General features: G+C 34.4%; 1 protein-coding gene across 1 annotated transcript in view; it reads left to right on the top strand.

Annotated features, from left to right (window-relative positions):
* Positions 1-29: 29 nt before the first annotated feature.
* Positions 30-20,715, top strand: part of LOC129221047 (DNA-directed primase/polymerase protein-like) — a 34,940-nt gene continuing 14,254 nt past the window's right edge. Inside the window, exons 1-8 of the mRNA XM_054855483.1 lie at positions 30-125; positions 665-739; positions 9,881-9,955; positions 10,456-10,534; positions 15,299-15,396; positions 16,045-16,091; positions 17,071-17,162; positions 18,005-18,078. Coding sequence (XP_054711458.1) covers positions 666-739; positions 9,881-9,955; positions 10,456-10,534; positions 15,299-15,396; positions 16,045-16,091; positions 17,071-17,162; positions 18,005-18,078 — 539 coding nt within the window. The 5' untranslated portion in view covers positions 30-125; position 665. The remainder of the gene's footprint in view (positions 126-664; positions 740-9,880; positions 9,956-10,455; positions 10,535-15,298; positions 15,397-16,044; positions 16,092-17,070; positions 17,163-18,004; positions 18,079-20,715) is intronic.

The following is a 20,715-nucleotide window of genomic DNA, read 5'->3' as shown; positions in this document are numbered from 1 at the left end:
CTCGAATAGTTAAATGCAGCCGAATCCCCAGTTATTCGAGTTTCCGGCTGAATTTAATCAGTAGTAAAATTATCACCCTAAAAAGTAAAATAAACTGCAACAGGAAACTAGTAATTGACCTCCACGTATAAAAATAATTTTTTATTGATCACTTGGTAATGAATACCAGTACGATTAATATTTGCATTTTTGATTTGAAAAGGAGAGGAAAAAGAAAACCCATGCTTCTTATTGCTTAAAAGCGCTCAGTAGTCTAATATAGTATACTATAATATGGCGCTAAAATATAAACATTTTTCTAAACAAACGGGACGTCGTAAACAGGGAAGTCGTTAATTAAATATGTTTGAAAAATAAATCAAAAAACAAGCGTAAGAGAAGTCTGAAGTCCTACATTTTTTGATTTTCAGAAAATATTAAAGTTAGAGGTGCATCATTTTGTCTACTTTAAAATACATTAAACTCTGTCAATGCTGTTTTATATTATAAATCAGTGTTGTTGTTTTTTTTTTTGCATTTCTGTAATTAAATATCCATAGAAGTACTTTTCGGATTTGATAGATTAATAATATACATAATTTATAGCTCTTTTATCATTTTTCTCTTTAGAAAAATATGTTCCTAAAATGTGCTGAAGTATTTTTTTCCCCTTTCTTTTTTTCAGAATGTCATACAACCCCAAGTTTTCATCTCAGCAGGCCTTTTTTGATTCGAATTCTTCTGCACTTCTAAAAACAAGGTAAGTATATTTGTTATATATAAAATGCAACAATGCATTTTTTCACCTTGTGTACGTTTTCAAACTGTTTCTTTAAAAGTTAAAGAGAATATGTTGTTGGCGGTCAACTAAGTTTCAACTAGAGCTGAAAATTCAAATTTTTGCTTAGTAGCCATTAGACACTTACAATATTGTTGTTACTCAAATAAAACTTCGTAAATCCCGGGTATACAATTTATTGTAGACGACATGACATACACAGGATATAATTCTTAAACATATTGAGCAACTTAAAACGTATAATAATCGTATATAATTAGCTTAGAACCGTAGGACGTATAATAACGACAATTCAAAAGAAAGTAATTCTAAACATTTTTCCGTTGCCAGATTTACTAAACATAACTATAGTAAAAACAGTGTTGCCAAATTATCAAACGAGTTTCAACATACTCCCACCTTTTGTATTGCAAATAAAGCTGGTCGCAATACAAAACTACAATAAAATAAAATACATAATAAATAATTTCAAATTATAACAAAATGAAAGACAATGATGAATAATGCAAATAATAGTTAACACAATTTTAAAGTCACAGTACGAGAAAAAAAATAATTGAAGTCTACAAGTCCAAACGTTGTGGAGGGAATATTCGTCGACCACTGCGGGTTTGTTTCACTGGTTGAGGTACCTCGGTCATGGGAATGAAAATCTCAGCGTTAGGGTTGAGGGTTTTTGGAATAGAAGCTGCTGTGGACTCCAAGTACCCTGAATCGATATTAGCTGCTACCTCCTTTCCATTTGCTGCTAGGTCTGATGGCAAATCACTGATTGACATTTCGAGAGGATACAGCCTCTGCAAAGGTCTAACGAGGTAGCCATTAGCAACTCGTAGTTTGGCAATTCTTTGGATACCATCCCTGCCAGGATACAGTTCAACAACACGACCTAATGGCCAGTTCAATCTCTTAGTGTCCTCACATCCTATGAGAACTATTTCTCCCACCGAAATTTCCTGCTGTTTTGATCTAGATTTTGGATTGCGTACAAGTTCACCTAAATATTCCTTCTGGAAGCGTTTTCGAAAATTATCGCGCAAACTTTGCACATAACGCACTCTTTTTAATAAATGCTGGGAGTCAAGGATGTCCAAGTCATGTGTTTCTGATCCTCTTATGTCTTGTATGAAATGAGCTGGAGTTACAGGTGTCATTTCATTCGGATCGTCCGAGATATAGGTGAGTGGTCTCTCATTAATGACACTTTCTGCTTCGCACAACACCGTGAGCATCTCTTCGTATGTCACGCAAGCCTTTCCCAAGCACTTTCGTAAAATTTGTTTAATACTACGTACCATTCTCTCCCACCAACCACCGTACCATGGCGCGGTGGGTGGGCTAAAATGCCATTTGATGTTTTGCAAGGCACATTCAGATTGTATTTCCTCCCAATTCAATGATTGAAGGGCTCGTGCTGTTCCAGTAAAATTTGACCCATTGTCAGAATACATTACAGAGCATCTCCCTCTTCTAGCGAAGAATCTTCTCATTGCTTGCCGGAATGCTTCAGCTGACAATGACGTGACGAGTTCTAGGTGAATGGCTCTATATACAGCACATGTGAACAAAACAATCCATGCCTTGGTACCTTGACGTAAGTGTAAAGGTCCCGCCAAATCTACACCAGTGACTTGGAATGCAGAAATGCGTTTTGTTCTATCAATGGGCAGAGGCGCTGAATTCAGCTGTACTGGCTTGCTTGAATGTCGCTTGCAGATCACACACTTGCTTATAACCTCTCTAACAACCCTCCGACCGCGAGGAATCCAGTAGAGCTCTCGAATATGATTCAGAGTTGTCTGAACACCACTATGCATCAAAGCTTTATGAACGTATTCGATGTACAGTCTCACGATGGGATGATCTGGTAGTACGGTTGGTTTTTGAAAATCTTCTGGGTCTTCACCCAAAACTAACTTAGTTTCAACTTTTAAAACTCCAGACTCTTCGGAAAATCGTATAGACTTTGAGTATTTTTCCTTCAATTCAGCATGCAGTTCTGTTTGTACCAATTTAATGACGGCGAGTTCTGCCTTCTGTATTTCTTCACATGTTAACTCGGAGATAACTCGGGTGGACTTATACCTAGCATTATTTATAAATCTCAGCATCCAAGCTACCATTCTTATAACTTTGCTGTACTTAGAAAAGTATAGAAGCTTCTTGCTGAAGTTTTCCTGTAAGTTAATATTCGTGCTGCAGATAACACTTTTCTTTCTTTCAACTAAAGCTTCTTCAGGCATCGTAATCTCAGTATTTGGCCAGGTATTTTCTGTTTCTTGTAGCCAAGTGGGACCCTCCCACCATCGACTATCTATCAGCTCCTTCCAATTACAAGAACGCGAGGGCAAGTCGGCCGGATTCATAGATCCTGGTACAAATCTCCAACTATCGACATTTGTAAGTTGACGTATTTCTTTAACCCGGTTACCGACGAAAGTATTCCACGGTTCTCCTTTCGTTATCCAGCTTAGGACAACCATTGAATCGACCCAAAAGGAAATTTTCAAAGGTTGCTGTATTGCTTCTAAAACGGTACTTGCTATTCTTGCACCCATTGTAGCTCCAAGCAACTCTAAGCGTGGAATCGTCGGTCTTTTCATCGGGGCTACTCTGGCTTTGGCAGTTATTAACTGGACAGAGGTTCCCGTTTCTTCTTCAGAGCGTAAGTATACACAGCAAGCGTATGCATCTGCGGAAGCATCGGTAAAGACATGCAGGCTTGTATTCTCAAGAGTTCCTAGCATTAATCGACGAGGTATTCTGCACTGTTCTATGAGATCAATATGCTTCACCCAGTGTTGATATCTATGTTGAATATTTAGAGGCAGATCGTCGTCCCAGCCTATCTTGTTTTTCCAAGCTTCTTGAAGCAATAATTTCGGAAGAAGAGTTGCAGGTGATGTAAATCCAATAGGATCGTATATGCTGTTTACTATAGAGAGAAGCTTTCTCTTTGAAAGGACCTTTTCTGAAGTCATTTTACAGCCAGCACAATAAAGTTCATCTGCATGAGTGTCCCATTTCAGGCCAAGTACATTCTGATCTATCATTTCAATTCCACTGTAAGCCCAGCATCTCAATTCAAAGGAACCCTTTTGCATTACTTCTATAGCTTGCGATTTTAATTGTTCCAGTTCTTCGCTGGTATTCACACTCGTGACTAAGTTGTCTACATAAAATCCTTCTTTCATTCGATTGATCGTGTTTTGCAGGACTATTGATTGGAATTCCTGCGATTCAAGATGAAATTTAATCGTGGCATTTAATAAGAAGGGGCTTGATGAAACGCCGAAAACAACACGACAATGCCTGTAAAATTTCATCTTAGTGTGTTCTTTGTCTTCCCACCAAAGGAATCTTAGGTAGTCTCTATCTTTGGCAGCTAAAGAGAGTTGAAGAAATGCTTGTTTAATGTCTGCAATTACTCCAATGGCACCACAGCGAAATTTACTTATGAGGCGAGGGATTTCACTTAATAAACTTGGTCCTGTACTAAGACAGTCATTTAAGGAGGCATATCCGGGGCGTTTGCATGAAGCGTCAAAGACTGGCCTGACCTTCGAGGTAGCGCTTGATGATTTAACGACCGGATGATGTGGCAAATAATGACAAGCCTTTGAACTTGACATTTCAGCTTCTGTCACCTCCTCTATGATGTTATCATTCTTCCACTGCTGTAAGACACCATCATACAGTTCGTAGTAATTGTCTTTCAAAAGACGCTTAGTAACAGTGCGAAGTCTTGCTTCTGCCTGGTCGTATCCATCATACAAGTGAGGATGTCCTGCTAGCCATGGAAGAGCCACCTCATACCTGTTGCCAGTTTTCCGAATTGTCTCTTGAAAAAATGTGACCGTTTCTTCATCTAGCTCCTTAGTTGTTTTCCTCTCAGTGGGATCTGTTATACCCAAAGATTCCAAGTCCCAAATTTTGTGTATCTCTGAGTGATGCATACATAGCGATACCATATTTATGCTGCTCTTCTTTCCTGGACCTAAAACACTCCATCCGAGTTTCGTTTCTACGGCTGTTATACCAGATGGCAGAACTTCTATTCTTCCTGTTAATATTCCTCCCAGAAAGTCAGCACCGATGAGCATGTCAATAGGAGGAGTTTCTGGACCTATGTCTGTTAGTTCAATTCCTCGACGTTTTAATTCTTGTACTAAATCTGGGTCACGTATGCGAGGCAAAGAAGAACATATCTTGGGCTGGTCCAAAATTGACATGTTGCACGAAAACTTTCTATCGATACTCTGAACGTTGATGTCATAGCGACCGTGTTTAACTTCAGCTGTTTGCTTACCTCCAAATAGTCCTTGGGACAATGACTCTGTACCTGAAGGTTTTAACCTTAACTCTTTAACTACTTGGTTGGTTACGTAAGATCGCTGTGATCCATCATCAAGGAGGGCTCTGACATAAATTTCTTGATTTCCATTTCTTAAACGTATCAATATTGTTTTCAAATATATAACCTTCTGAGGTGTAAGTTCCGTAAATAAAGTGGACGTATTCACTTCTATCTTTGATTCATTAGGGAGTTGAACCTTATTTTTTCTAGGCAATTCTGGGCACAAAATTACGTAGTGTCGCTTTCCACATACAAGGCAATGAATATTACTGCGACAGTTTTTCGCCATGTGTCCAATCTTCAAGCACACCAAGCAGCAGCGTCTACGTATTACAATTGATTTTTTTTCTTCTGTACTCATAGAGGCAGCTTTATGACAGTCTTGACTGTCATGACGTTTCTGACAAAAAATGCACTCAGTCTTACAAGGCCTTTCGTAAGAAGATATTAAACTCATTGCTGTAGGTTCATCTTTGCTTGAAGATTCCTTCTTACCTTTTGCGGGTTGACCAAAAGCTCTTTCAGCTAAAGCCCGATGTTCTTCCCCTTCTATCTCGCGACGAAGAAATGACATCAACCTTTCCAACAGTTTCTCTTTCGTAATTTGGACGGTTTCTTCATCATCCACCTCACTGTTTAATAAATATCTATCCCAAGCCTTTAATACATCAGTTGGAAGACACGACTCCACAACCGGATACAACATGGCAGCATAATTTTGCGTAGTGACGCCTAATGTTTCCAGAGCTCTTAAACTCGAACCGAGCTTGTCGTACAAATCAGAAAGCTTAATGTTAGCTCGGTTGTTTACCAATGTTAAAAGATCTCGTATAAACACGTCAATTAATAAATCACGTCTGCCAAACCTGGACTCGAGATGTTCGATAACCTTAGCATAATTTTTCTTAGATGGTGGATAACTTTCTACTATATTGCGCGCTTTCGAAGTAGGCTTCAATGATGACAGAAGATACTGAAACTTATCCTCTTCTAATATACTAGTATCTTCATGAATACGACTGTATTGCGCCCAAAAGGCAACCCAAGTCCTTGGCATTAGGTCATATTCTTTCAATTCAATTTTTGGAAGCTTCAACTTAACAATCGTAGCTGTATCAATTGGCGAAGAAGCGCCAATCATACTACGCCGTAAACAATGCTCATATTCTGTTTTAAGTTCAATAAAGCGATCTCTATACGTTTCCATTTCATCATATTCCTTATCGCTTTGCTCGTAAATTTCCAATAATTGAGCATCAGCACTAAATAAACGCTCGGCTTTATCCGCCAACTTATTAAAAATTGCGCCAAGTTCATTACCTCCGACTTCTTCTTTCTGTGTTCTTTCAAATTGATTACAAGTCGTGGTAAATAACCTTCGTAAATTAGTTCTTTCTTTCCGTAATCTTTCAAATTTGTCGAATTTCTGAGTGATAACGGCATCATCTTTGTCTTCGTTGTCAGACATATTCGCTATTCGAATCAAAAAATACAAAGTTCAAATATCACGGACGCCACTTGTTGTTACTCAAATAAAACTTCGTAAATCCCGGGTATACAATTTATTGTAGACGACATGACATACACAGGATATAATTCTTAAACATATTGAGCAACTTAAAACGTATAATAATCGTATATAATTAGCTTAGAACCGTAGGACGTATAATAACGACAATTCAAAAGAAAGTAATTCTAAACATTTTTCCGTTGCCAGATTTACTAAACATAACTATAGTAAAAACAGTGTTGCCAAATTATCAAACGAGTTTCAACAAATATTCCTTTTCCTTTTTTGTCTAGTATTAAAAGCCACTTGTTTTCGATAAAAGCAATAAGCAGTCCCCTCATTTGAAATTTTTTTATTGGGAGGAGGCAAAACCCATTATGGGCATAATTGCCAATCTATATATATATATAAATGAATGTTTGTCTGTATGTTATCCATGAACTAAAAAACTACCCGGCAGATTTGGCTGAAACTTTCACCGTTTGTTATTTTTGGTACTGGGAATGTTTATAGACCAGTTCAAAAAAAATCCGATCGATAGTTCCTTTTTTATTCCAATTCAAGTCACAATCCATTGGATAAATACGAATAAAATTATCGGCTGCAGAAATTAATTCGCGTGAAAGATCTCATTGATAAGAAGTTAGCTGTTGCCATTTTTCTTGAGTTTGAACAAATAAATTCTTTCTTTATTGTTTTAATGACTTTTCATGCAACGGGGGGATTTAAAACATTTTCTATTTTATATTTTTAGCGATTGATTGATCTTGCAAACTGCGTGAGTACAAAATTTGAGTATAGTCGCGGCTTCACTTGATACCTGGACCGATTATTATGAAAATTGCTATATATATGTATTTTTCCACGGAGAAGGTGCATAATATGCTCATTGAAGCCACTCGCCACCAGTTGGCGCTGCAGAGTAGCAACTTCTGTCCCGTTCAACTGATTGTCATGAAAATCAGTATAATGATGTATTTTTTGTTGGCGTAGCAACGTGCTTCGGGTACAGCTAGTTTCATATGAAAACAATTGGTACCCTGAAATGACAAACCTGGCATTAAAACGATCTTATTTTAAGATGCTCTGCTAAATGGTAAGAGTAACAAATAGTTATATACTTATACCGGCATACAAATCCTTGTGGTGTCATCATGCTGGATAGCGTCCGCTCACTTTTTTTTTTAATTTGTATCTTTAAAACAGTAAACATTTTATTAAATTTCAAGCGTACCCCTTCCTTTTGATTTGAGCAGCTTATGCTGGTATCTGTAAGTGTCTCATTTTATTATCAAGCCTACGCCACTGACGAGTCCTGTTGCTATATTTTATGTAGAAAAAGTGAAATATAAAAATAATATTCCTTCAAACTAATTCCTGTAAGATGTAAAAAGCATTGTACATTGCCTGTAATTTTTTTTAAAATGCCCTTGTTTGTAATTCTTCAATGAAGGTGTAAACATTTTTGATCTAAAATTAAAATATAACATTGAAAACATGTGTAACTTCATAGCACTCAGAATAAAATATCTCATTTACGGCAGGTTTTTTGTTTAGCTAATTTTTCTTGTAATAAAGTGTAGATCCAAAACTTTGAAAAATTCAAGTATATGTCTTTTGTGAAAAAACAGTCAAAAACCTTGTACTGTGGAATAAGTATAGTGATACAACGTGCATAAGTAAAAATAAAAGCGTTTAAAAAAAGAGTTAAAATCTCAGCAAACATCTGTTTCGTGGCTATCAAACGCAAGCCCTTTCATCACTGCATAAAAAAATGACTGGTTCATCAATGCAAACCAAACAACAAATGAACGAAAATTGAATGAAAGCAAAGTAAGTAGACAAGGAACAAGAAACTATTACATCACCAGAACAGCAAGGGCACCTAAACTGAGGGAAAACATCACCACGGATGAAAATTTTTTTAAAGATAAGATTTCCAAACACCAGGGAAAGGGGGCGTGCTCGACAAATCATTAGTTACTGAACAGGGGTGATTGTGTTCCGGTATTTTCGGACGTATTTCCAGTATTTTTATGTCCGAAAAAACCGGAATTATGTTTTTTTTTCTCGTTATGCTTTTATCTCCCTACCTCCGCAATTTTTTTTAAATATATAATACTCATCAAATATACCTGCAAGAGTCTTAAGATGGACAATTGTCAAGATAATTTGTATAACACCTGCTCATGAGTACCTTTGTAACCCATTAAAAATTTAACTAAATGTCCACACAATATTTTGACTCAGAACTATTTAATACTATGGCAAAGGTGCACTTAAGTAATAGGGGCCAAAGATTACACCCCCCTCCCCCGTTTTCGCTTTGAAACTTTCAGGTATTTTTTGATGAACTCGCAATCACCCCTGCTACTGAAGCAGCATTTTCCCAGATGTAATGAGATTCCCAAAAATCTAAATCGTAAATCAAAGAACACCCATGAATAATTTTGGCAGAAGAAAAATTGAAAACATGGCTGTAAGATCAACAGTATTGCACAGTAGAGGAGCGTTTTAAATCCTTCTTCAATTTACCATTTAAATTTTTGGAAATCTTATTAAATCAGGAAAAATGCTGCTTCAGTAGCTAATGGTTTGTCAAGTATGCCCCCTTTCTCTGGTGTTTGAAAATCTCATCTTTAAAAAATTTTTGGCCTTTGACGTTTTTTCTCAGTATAGGTGTTCTTGCTGTTCTGGTGACGTAAGAATTTCCAGTTCCTTGTCTATTTACTTTGCTTCTTTTCATTTTTCGTTTGGTTTGCATTGGTGAACCATTCATTCTTTTTATGCTCTGATGAAGGGCTTGCATTCGATAGCCCCCAAAACAGCTTTTTGCTGAGTTTTAAACTCTTTTTTTAAAATGCTTTTATTTGTACTTTATGCACATTGTGTCATTTTACTTATGTATCTTTTCCTTTACTTCCACTCTGACAAAGAGTGAACTTGGAAGTAAATTTTTGAAAAATTTATTCTCGAGATGAGCATTAAAATTGTTGTCACAAGATATTTTGCAGTTATTTAGTTCATAAAAAGGAAACTAGGGCAGTATTTTTTGCCATTTGACTTGTTGATTTGTCATAAATTAACATTTTCCCTTTTTGTGAACTTTTACTATAAAAATGTTTGTTTTCCTTTTCCAGTTATAAATATTGAATCTTAATTAGACAGAAAAATATTCATAGCATAGAGTAAATTTTGAAACTTAGTAATTATTCTTAAATGATCTTATTTCTAGCAGTCTTTGGAGAAGACTTCAGAAGACTTATCTGCAACATAAGTCAAAGCCATTGCCTCCAGCATTTAGATCAAGGTAATTTTGTTATTTTTCTGTTGTGAAAATGTTGCAAAAGAAGTGAAGTCGTACAACTTTCACCTTTAAATCAAGCCTAAAAGCACTGAATTACATACCACTGTATAAAGCTACAAGTTACCCATCCCTATAGCTGAAGCTAAGTTGGAATTGAAAGAAGTATGAAACAGCTCAGTTACAGTATCAAGAGAAACTGCAGTTTCATTCTTATTTTGGTCATATCAGTCTTGAATGCCATAGCCAAGCTGTGAGCGAATAACCTTCATGCTGGTAGCTAAAAATATTTTAGCAAACCAACACAAGGCCTGGAAACTCTATGACTCACTTTGAAAATGGAAACATAAAAGCTACAAATTACAGCCTCACTAGCTTTATGGCCGAAACTACAGTTTCTGGATGCTGTAACTGAGCTGTTTGGCCTTGCTTTCCATTCAGCATTAGCTATAGTTGTGGAGTATATACTTATTTATTTATATTTATGTATGCTTTTCCCCCTATAGACTTAATGGTCCATCTGCTTCCTGGAAAGTTTTTAAGCGTTTAAAAGAAGCATGTTTATTTGCTGATTCCAAAACTAAGGTATCCCATGCATCTTTGTTTTATTTTGCTTTTAATTGTTTTTAAACTTATATTTGTAATACGTTAAAAAAGTTGTTTATTGACGTTAAGACGTTTTATTTTGTAAGGGTAAAAACAAATTTTGGCTTGAATTACATATTTTTTAATTCACATCGCAATACAAGTCTAAATGTGTTTCGGAAAATACACAAAAAAAAGAGAGATAAAATTGCTGTCCTTGAAAAGTGATATCAGCACTTATGCTCCTCATCATGTGAAAATTTGAGGGCAGTCCAGTAAAATAAACCTAAAAAAGGACGTTTTTAGGAGGAAAAGGCAAGTGGGGAATCATTTCTAAAGTAATTTTTTACTCTGAATCCGAGATAAGAATTAATTTGTTGGGAATTGGTATTTTAAAAGATATTAATGATTTTATTCACGGAAATGTCAAAATATTTCTAAGTTCAGAGATTTTTCTAGTATCATTTGACTTCAGAACACTTCATTTTTATTCATGAATGTTTGAGAAAAGAAAGCCGCTGAATTGTCAACTTAACCACCCTTTAAGCTCAAATTTATAGAATTTCTTAACATTATACGTTAAAGGATTTACTTTATACGTTAAAGGATGGATATAAGAGGAATACAGAGAAAGGCACAATGATGTTACTGTACCTAATCAATCCATTGTTGTTTCAAAAGATTAGTGTTTTATGAAGCAAGCAATGATAATCATGTCAATGTTTGAGTTTTGACCTAACCTGATATCATTTGACTCTTTTGGATGAAACTGGGGTTGTTTAACAGTTTCAAATTCATAGATAGACATCCTGATTTTAGAATCACACACTAGATTGTTGACGGAAAGTTTCTGCTTCATCGCCTGGTATGGCATCAAAAGGTGTTGTTAATTTGTGACAAAAGCATAAAATATTTTCTCAAAACCTTTGGTCAGAACACGGTTCTTGTGTTTGATGGTTCAGTTGATTCACATGAAAATTTAGCAGTTAGTTTATGCATCCAGAGCCTGCAATTTTGTCCTTATTAAAACGCTTCAGTCTGGATTAGTGAATAACTGAGCCGGAGTTTGATGTCATCTCATTGAAGCTGAGAGCAGCAACAAACTGGTAGATAAAACAAATTTATCTCTCCAGCAAGTGTTCGCATCATGGTGCTTAGAATGGTTCAAAAATACATGTAAAAAAAAAGTTTCTCTTAGATAACAGGACACCCATCAATATTTTTAGACTTGTGGATAGCAATATACTGGAAGAATTTTAGCTTCCTATTTCAACTGAAAGACGGTGCTCAACCCCCCTCCCCAAACTTCATTAGTATGACAATGATTTAAAAATACATTGAAGTGAAAAAACTATGCTATATATTATAATGTATACTAGTAATATGCATATACATTGCAATAAAATACAGTGCAGAACCTTTTATCCGGGAACCAAAAAACCGGGAAACCAGAAAACCGGCAACCTTTGCCGATTTTCCCGCCATTTTTTAAAAATACGCATTTCTGGCAATTTTTGAAAAATTAAGAATTTTTTTTTTTTTTTTTAATACCTAAAAGAAAATGAGCGGTTTCTTAATAAATACTATATTACTCATCTATAACTCAGGAAAATGTTTACAAAAATGAACTTCAAAGGGTTGTCTTTAACGCAGGGGAAAATTTCCGGAATATTTTCTTGAACTAGAAAGTACACTCGTAAGTCCGAAATTTTTGTGTTTTATTCCAACTGAAAACTGAAGAAATGAATATTGTCACATTGTAATGCAATATTTTATTGAATGGCCTTTAATTAAAACCGTTTAGAGCGCAAGTGACGTCGCAAAAGCGCGTGAAACGCCGCGATTCTCGAATTTTCCAGTTAGTTGATGGTGGAATCTAGAAATCGTTTAACGCAAGACTGTAATAAGGCTGCAGGAACTCATAAATTAAATTTCAATTGATATTAACTTAATGGCAAAAGCAATAGTTATCAATAATCGCTAACGCCAAACCTTTACAAAAAAGTGAAAAAAAAAAAAAAAACGCATTCATGAAAACAAATTTTCTCATACACTATAGTAGAAAAATCGCACATTTACGTTCAAAAACTTATTTCTTGCCCTTCCCTTCATTCTCTTTCATTTTAAAGCATCGAAAACTGGTGTTTTTCGAAACTGGTGCTTTTCAAAATGAATGTGAGGTTCTCAGGTTTTATTAAATAACTTAAGGTTTTTGGTGTTTAAATTATTCTTTCACTAGTAGTTTTTAATGTTACGATATTGAAAAGCATTTCATAACTGTTTTCTTCTTATTTTAATACGTATTACTATTTATTGTAGTAATTTAAATTTTATAAACAATCGGTCAAGAGCTCTTTTTAGCGATCCAGAAAACCGGGAAATTCAGATATCCGGGATAGCTATGGTCCCGAACTTCCCGGATAATTAGTTCTCTACTGTACTTATTTACAAAACAACAGCTGGGGAAATTAAATTTTTCTAAATTTATGACATTTTCTATGGTACTGCTAATGTTAAATTAAGGGGTCATTGAACACTCTTTTAAAATTTGCGTAAGAAGCTAAAACTTTTTCAGCATAATACTATTAGCAAGTGTAAAAAAAATGGGGGTATCCTGGACTCTAGCTGAAAAAAAAAAAATTTTTTTTGAACCACCCTAATGGTGCTGTTTTGACTCATAAATTGATAGCAAAGCCTGGGCATTTAGCTGTAAGTTACCCTCCTAAGCCAGGGCTAAAGCAGAACCACATGCAATATACCCAGGGTCCAATCAAGCCAAAGTGGTGCCCAGGTCCTAGTTCAATTTGGTGCCTCACTCACAATAAAACCTGCCCGTCTCTGAGTACAAGTTTTAAAAAAAAGGCATAAATAAATAAATTGATCCTCTTTTAGTGCCCTTAAAATTATGGTGCACAGTTCCACGGACCTACAGGACATGCATTAATTCGTCCCTGAATATACCAGACAGCCCAGTTACCATATCCACAGAGACTGCAGTTTCATTCTCATTAGACCTCATCAGTCTGGAATAGTGAATAGCCAAGTTGGAGGTAGATATCTCATTGAAGCTGAGAGAGCCAACAAACTTGTAGAAAAAATAAATTTCTCTCTCCAGCAAGTGTCCACAGCATGGTGCTGTTCGACTTCTTTATCTCGGATATCTCTATAGTGCTGCATTTATTGTGGGTGAGGATATTGATCTCCTAGTAATACTGATGGCTCAAACTCCTCTCAACAAGGAGATATTTTAGAGAAAGTTACTATGAAACAAGTGGTTTCTTCTATTCTGTTTTAAAAATTGGTCTATTTTTGCAAAAGCCTATTTATTTAAACTCTTAAAGTTTAGTCTAAAGGGTTGTTATATCGATTTGTATATTGTTCAATTTGTTTCAGGGTAGAAAAAAAAACTTATAAAACAATACCCAACATGCCTAGATACATAAGTGGAATCCCCTCCCCTTTCTCCCTCAAACGAGCTTATGTGTGCATCACATGACTTCCTTTTAGTCCGATTTAATGTCATTTTTCCATTATTGGCAATTTTAATGTGATTCAATAGTTGACTCTCTAAATATCACCAACAGTGGCCAAATTGAAACTAGATTTAAATAAATTTTAAAAAAATCGCCAAGTTGGCAACAAAACTTGGCAATCAAAAGACTGGCAATAAATCCCCAAGTGTCCACCAAATTATAACACCACTTGAGTTTACATCGAAATTAGCAGTGATTTCCCCCCAAAAAGGGGCAAAAGACCCCTTTAGAAACACCCGAATGCAACCAAAAGGGGAGGTGCACAACTAGATCCCACTAGGAGTTGACATACCAAAGTTCAATTTTCTAGGACATACCGTTCTTGAGTTATGTGACATACATATGACGTTTGCTTAGCACGGCAGTATATCCCTTTGAGCATTTTAATGTACTTCAAGCATGTACTGCAAGATTTAGGCCTTGATGAAAACACGGTATAAAACTAGGCGTCTACGTACCAAATTTCAGCTTTCTAAGACATACCGTTCTTGAGTTATGCGACGTACATCCGCACATACGTACATACAGACATCACGAAAAAACTCCTTGTAATTAACTAGGGAATTGTCAAAATGGATATTTCGCATGTCTGTATGTTCTTAGGCACTTATCCACGTGTGGTCAAGTCGAAAAAACTCAACATTTGTGGTCAAGTCGAAAAAACTCATCATTCATTCGGGGGTGAGCAAAATGGAAATTAAGGTCGATTTTTGAGTGAAACTTTTTTTGTGAATACAATACTTCATTTTTTGTAAAAGGAAGTAAAAAGAGGGAAGCATACAGGAAAAAAAATCTGAGACTTTTCAAACATCAACTAGGAAGAGCTTTTGGGCAGAGCAACAAAGCTTTTTAGGAAGCAAAACCTTATGTTTTAATTTTTTTTTTCAAGGTAAATGCTCATTTTACTGGACTAAGCAGGAAAATAATTTTTCTTGGAGTTTACTCTGATGGAATTTCCTTGCATAATAAGCGTTTGTTTTTTTCTTTGAACTTATTTTTGTTTTAAGTTGACGTCTTGAAACTTCAATGAAATTAGGAGGTTTTATTATTGTCATTATTATGCCCTAGTTAGTGTCAAATCATTAATAAAATTAAAATAACATCTGCCGAGCTTCATGTCTAGTTTTTTCCTACAATTAAGGTAGTTGATACATAAAATTAATCTGGAAAAATTTCAATTTATCTTATTTTAGAGCATTTTTGCCTAAAGTCTTGCATTTTTTTCTAATAGGATTGTATGATATTTTCATTTGAAGAAAGGATACCAACAAGCACTGGACAGAGACTGTTTCTTGTTGCTCATCCACAGCAAATGTGGTTAAATCATAGGTAAGTTACATACATACAAATATTTATTTATTTATTTGTGTGTATGTAAAAAGTACATTTTTTTAATGCTTGGCTTAATTTGATTGACTTATAGTTTCTGGCATTGAAGAATTTTATTGAAATAGACATGGTTTGTAATAAGGATAATTATTCACCTTTCTAGTTGCTTACTGTACTCTCACACTATCAGTGCGCAGAAATCGACTGTGCATAGCTATACCCTGGTTTTTGTTGTCACACACATTTCAGCATGAGTGAATTTCCCCCTTGAATGGCTATGTTTTGAAAGTACAAACAGTGTTTTCAGGTTATGACTTGTGGAAATCGTTTTTTTAGTATCTAAAAACAGCATTAAGTAAAAAATATTTAAACTTATTGAGAAAAACATTTTTTTATAACGAATTTTTGAAAAGAACCACTTTGTAAAAACGAGATTTTTTATACATTGTCTTAATGGGTTTTTAAACTGGTACCGAACGTTTTGTTTGTTGTAACGGATGTGTCGTTGTAATAGGATTTCACTGTATTATGTTTTGAAAATGCTTTTAAATAAATCTGAAAATTGCAGTTTTTATTTTGGAAATAAATTTTCTTTTCATATGATGCAAAATTTATTGTTTTTAAAAGCTGAAATTTTATAATTAATAGGTTGAGACCATTAGAAGAAAGATGCACCTATGAGGTTATACGTGAAGGTAATATGTGTATAAATGTCTTTTATTTTCTTCAGAAAATTGGTTTTTATGAAGTATTTTAATTTCAAAAAGTTTATAATGGTTATATATATTATTCCATGTACAAAAGCAGGTTAAAAAAAAAATTAATTTTGTCAAGCAACTGTGACAAAAATGTTGAATTTCAGAATTTTTTGTATGATTTCAAAGCATTATGCAGTATGTTTAAGATTATTTCTCTTGGATGCTGGATCAAAAATAAAAAACTTTAGGTGCTAAAAATGAAGAGAGAAATGGGTGCTTATTGTAACTGAAAGTTTTATAGTGTAAGTTTCTCATTAATTTTAAAAGAAGTTTCAGAACACTGATTTGAGAAATTCAAATTTAAATAGTGCCCAGAACTATAGAAATCATTTTAGTAAATGTAAAGTCACAGAAGTTTCAAAATAAGCTGCATAGCTGAAAGCTTTTTTTGGAGTTTGGATATTTACTGATCGAATCTTTATACACAATTTAATAGTTCAATATACATTGCACTAGATGTCTTGTACGTAAAGTGCTTGCTGTCTATTTCAGTAATTTCTCTGTACTGAAAAATATTAGCTATGTCAGAAGCTCTTCAGCTACGTGCTCTTCTCAAAAAGTTTTAAAAGTAAATTTTTTTCCCCCCTGAAAACAATGAATTCAGTTAAGATTTATGTTCGAGAAATTGGAGTAGAAAAAACCTTTACTTCGTTAAGTAGCAGGCACAAAATTTTGTCCAAAAGTTTTACAAAAATGTTTCATTCATAAAGTATGCATTTAACACGTTAATTTTATAGTGAAAGCATTTTTAGTTTTATTTTTTTTAAGGAAAGAAAGACTACAGAAATAAAACAAATGTAATTAGCTATTTCGAATAATTTTTTTCTGTTGTGTCAGTTGTGTGTATTTTTAAAATGTTTATGCTATTCATTTTCCCCTCAGTATTTTTAGACCCTGTAGTATTTTTTCTTTATAGGCTTTCCCTGCAAACTTTATTTTGATTTAGAATTCCCTACTTCTTGCAATTCTGGGAAAAATGGAGATGAAATGACTAGAATATTTTCTGAAGTTAGTATTTTGTGCTTTTAGTTAGTTCAATTTCGATATTTACTCTGATAAATATTTTTGAGTGCTAAAATCAGCTAAAATAATTAATTGTCACAAAAAAGTGGGCATTGAACAGATTGTGTTTTCTAAAACCTGATCGCTGATAAGAAAAGTAAATGAAGATAAATGAGTTTAAAATGTAAAGTAAATAACTAGCTAATCTAGGTAACACTAAGGAGATTTTTTGAACTTGCTACAAAAGTTATATTCGCTCTAAAAGAGTGAAATCGTGACCTAGTGGTAGGAAAAATGAATAGTTTACAGACGGTAAGCATGCAAAAAAAAAAAAAAAAGGCAACAAAACCTTAGGGTTCAAACATATGGCTTTTTCAAGCAGTTGATTGCAAACTGCCAACACAACCTGCCATGCAATATTCATGAAAAGGAAAAACGAAAGAAGATAACTTTTCAATCTCATTGTATATTTATTGAAAATTTTCTTTTGAAATTTCTGTTCAAAATTTGCTGAATTATATTAATGACAAGTTTGCCAGCTGCTCCTCCTTTGCAGAATTTTTCCTTTTTTAATCAAATGATTTAAATTTTGGATTTTACACCAGCTGATAAAATCATACAACTCTGCTTTAGTCAGGGTATTTGAAGCCACATTACAGTATGTAATCTTGTTTGTTTTTACTAAGGGTGTCCCAAAAGTTTGTAAACACTTACAAATAATTGAAATTTTACTTGCCAAGTTATAACAAAAACAACAAAAAAATTCCATTTTTAGCAAGTGTTTACAAACTTTTGGGACAACATAGTATTTAGTACATTTAAATTCCTTTATTCATTTTACTTTTCAGTGTGTTATTGCTCTTATGTTGGAAAAATATAATCTGAAAATTCAACCTATTGACTTTTTGTGGCTGGATTCAAGGTAATTATCTTTTAGGCACTTTTTAGTGATATATTGAGTTACATAGTAAAATACTATTAAGTTACAAAGCAGTTCTTTATTACCTTTCTTTTTTTTGCAAAAGAAAAAAGAAACATGGGCCGTGAAATATTTTTACAAATGTTTACCAGTTTGTCAGCCGAAAAAGGTTGAGACATGTCTGTGTCACGATTCTGTCTGCTATACATGACAGAATTTTCCATCTGAAAATGAATTCAAAAATTCTTTAAAAGTGCTTCTGTACTTTTTTACTTTGTATCTTCCATGGTATGATACTCTTTGATGAGTAAACAGTTTCAATTGTGTCATGTTGGAAAATGTTTTATTTGTATCATATCACCATCCAGTGCACTTGTGCTCCTGCAAAACTCTTGTTTTTATCCTGAATTTAGGAAATTTTTTACTGCAAATTCAAATTCCTGAGTTTTGATACTGTTTCCTTTGAAATTCCAGATTTTTAGATGAAAGGTGGCATAATCCTTGTGTTAGTTAACCAATCATTATCGCCAAAGTGCTTAAAGCTGTTTATCATGTTATGGTCTGAAAAACTGCATTGTGATATCATATATGAATTTGATATAAGTATATGAAGTGTTTTCGTTTTTCAAATTCAAACTATAAAATGTAGAGGCATTAGTGAGAACTGGTATAATGGATGTCAAAACTCAAGCCCAGAGTCAGCAAGCTGTTCACAAATAGTATGGTATGCCCTGTTATAATGATATAGATGCTAATATCTGAATAACTGATAGCACTTTCTATTGCTCAACTTTCTCGTACTTTTGAAGCCTGGAGATGTCCTAAGCTACTCTGGTTGTTAACTGCAGCTTTTCTGATTCACTGCTGCTAAGACTGCTCAACTGCCATACCTCTTTGACTCATGTTCTGGCTGACATGTCTGTTTGACAAACCCCCTACCCTATTAGTGACCCCTTTAAGAGTTAGGCATTTGTTTGTAAAGCTCTTCAACTCGTCTTAAAGACCATTTCTTCTAAACACTATTCATAAAAAATGGTAGTACTGTTCTAGTTAGTCAAGATAAGTCCTGGATCTTTTGCACAATGTCTACTGGGTTGCCAACTGCTCCGCAAAAATAGCGAAACCCTGCAGCTCTGCAAAGAAGCTACTTTGCTCTGCAGTTCCCATTTGGTCTTAGTTCCGACCAGGCTCACCAAATATCTTAATAAAATTGTATTTATTTTTATTATATTTTGCTGGTTTATTATGACAGGCATCTAAATATGGGAATTTAAAGATTCTTATATTCAAAGCATGACATAGTGTTTAAAGCTGTTCTATCAATCTATACATATAATAAAATAAGATGTTTATGTGTGTGTGTGTGAGTGGCGCGCTTCTTGGGAAAACGGCAAGGCCTAGAAAGATGAAATTTGGTGTACAGTTGCAGTTTTTGCTGAAGATGTGCACCTCAAGCTTCGATTTTTTAAATTTTAAATAGAAAAAAGTTATTTAATGTTTTATGTGTTTTTTTGAACTTTTTAGTATGTTTTACCTCACAGACCACGAACCAATCGCACCACACAAAAAAATTTTTGTACTATAGTATAGGAAATTTAATTTTAAATATGATGAATGAAAAAATTTTGAAGATAGAGCAGTTTTTGTATTTTTTATGAATTTTTGAAAAAACTTTTAATTTGCATTTTTTCCTGGGTTTTATTTTTCTCTAATATCATCCTGTGAGAAGTATCAAAGCCTCATTTCTAAAATTTAAGTTGGTAATAGTAAAAACATTTCGCCCTCTTCAGAAGAAAAAAGTTCTTAAAAATATGCAATAGTTTTTTTTTTTTTTACAATTTTTTTAATGCTGAACACATGTCTTTCCAGGCATCGGTCGAAAAAAAGCGTTCTTCAATCTTTTATGTCTCTGACGTCACTATTTGGATTTCGATTCGATATTTAGGATGGAATCTTAATCGCAAACAAATGCTAATCTTTTTTTTTACTATATAGCTTACTTCTACATTTTATGAAGTGATGACCACATGTTTTTTCGGCAGCGCTTGCTTTTTTTCTTTTTTTTTATTTAGGGATTTAATTTATTTCTTTTTCCATCCCCCCCCCCTCCGCCCAAGCTGGACGGTTTGCTGTATCTATATTAGATTACATTGCATAGTTGTGCGCATTTATTTCAATAAAAACAGCGAGATTTGTTTTCTTTGTCAAACGCTACTTTTTGCACACTATGTAAAATTTTGGAGATAACTTTTTTTTTTTTGCCCTACTTGAGTAAAAAAAAGCGGTTTTTTGAGTTATCTTTGTTTTTATTAGGAAATGGGCGGGAAGCTTAAAATAAATAGAGATGGATAAGAAAATTTAGAGATAGATCGTAAAGGTAGATAGCCACCGAAGGCGGCAATCTTTGCGTAAAAATGTGAATGGCACAAAAAAAGATAGAGATGGATTGAATAATACTGCTGCCAAATTTATTTAAACAGCTGCCGTAGGCGGCAAACTTGAAGTAAAAAGGTAAATGACATGTTAGGCAAACAGCCGCTGTAGGTGGCCGCCTGCATAGAATGGCGAATGGCGTAAGAAGGCGAACCAGCTGGTCGCCGCAGGCGGCTATGATGAAATAAGTGTGTGTGTGTGGCGCGC

This window comes from Uloborus diversus, chromosome 4 (assembly GCF_026930045.1).
Source record: "Uloborus diversus isolate 005 chromosome 4, Udiv.v.3.1, whole genome shotgun sequence".
Classification (NCBI taxonomy): domain Eukaryota; kingdom Metazoa; phylum Arthropoda; class Arachnida; order Araneae; family Uloboridae; genus Uloborus; species Uloborus diversus.
The sequence above is the reverse complement of the archived record's forward strand: the minus strand, read 5'-3'. Positions and strand labels throughout refer to the sequence as shown.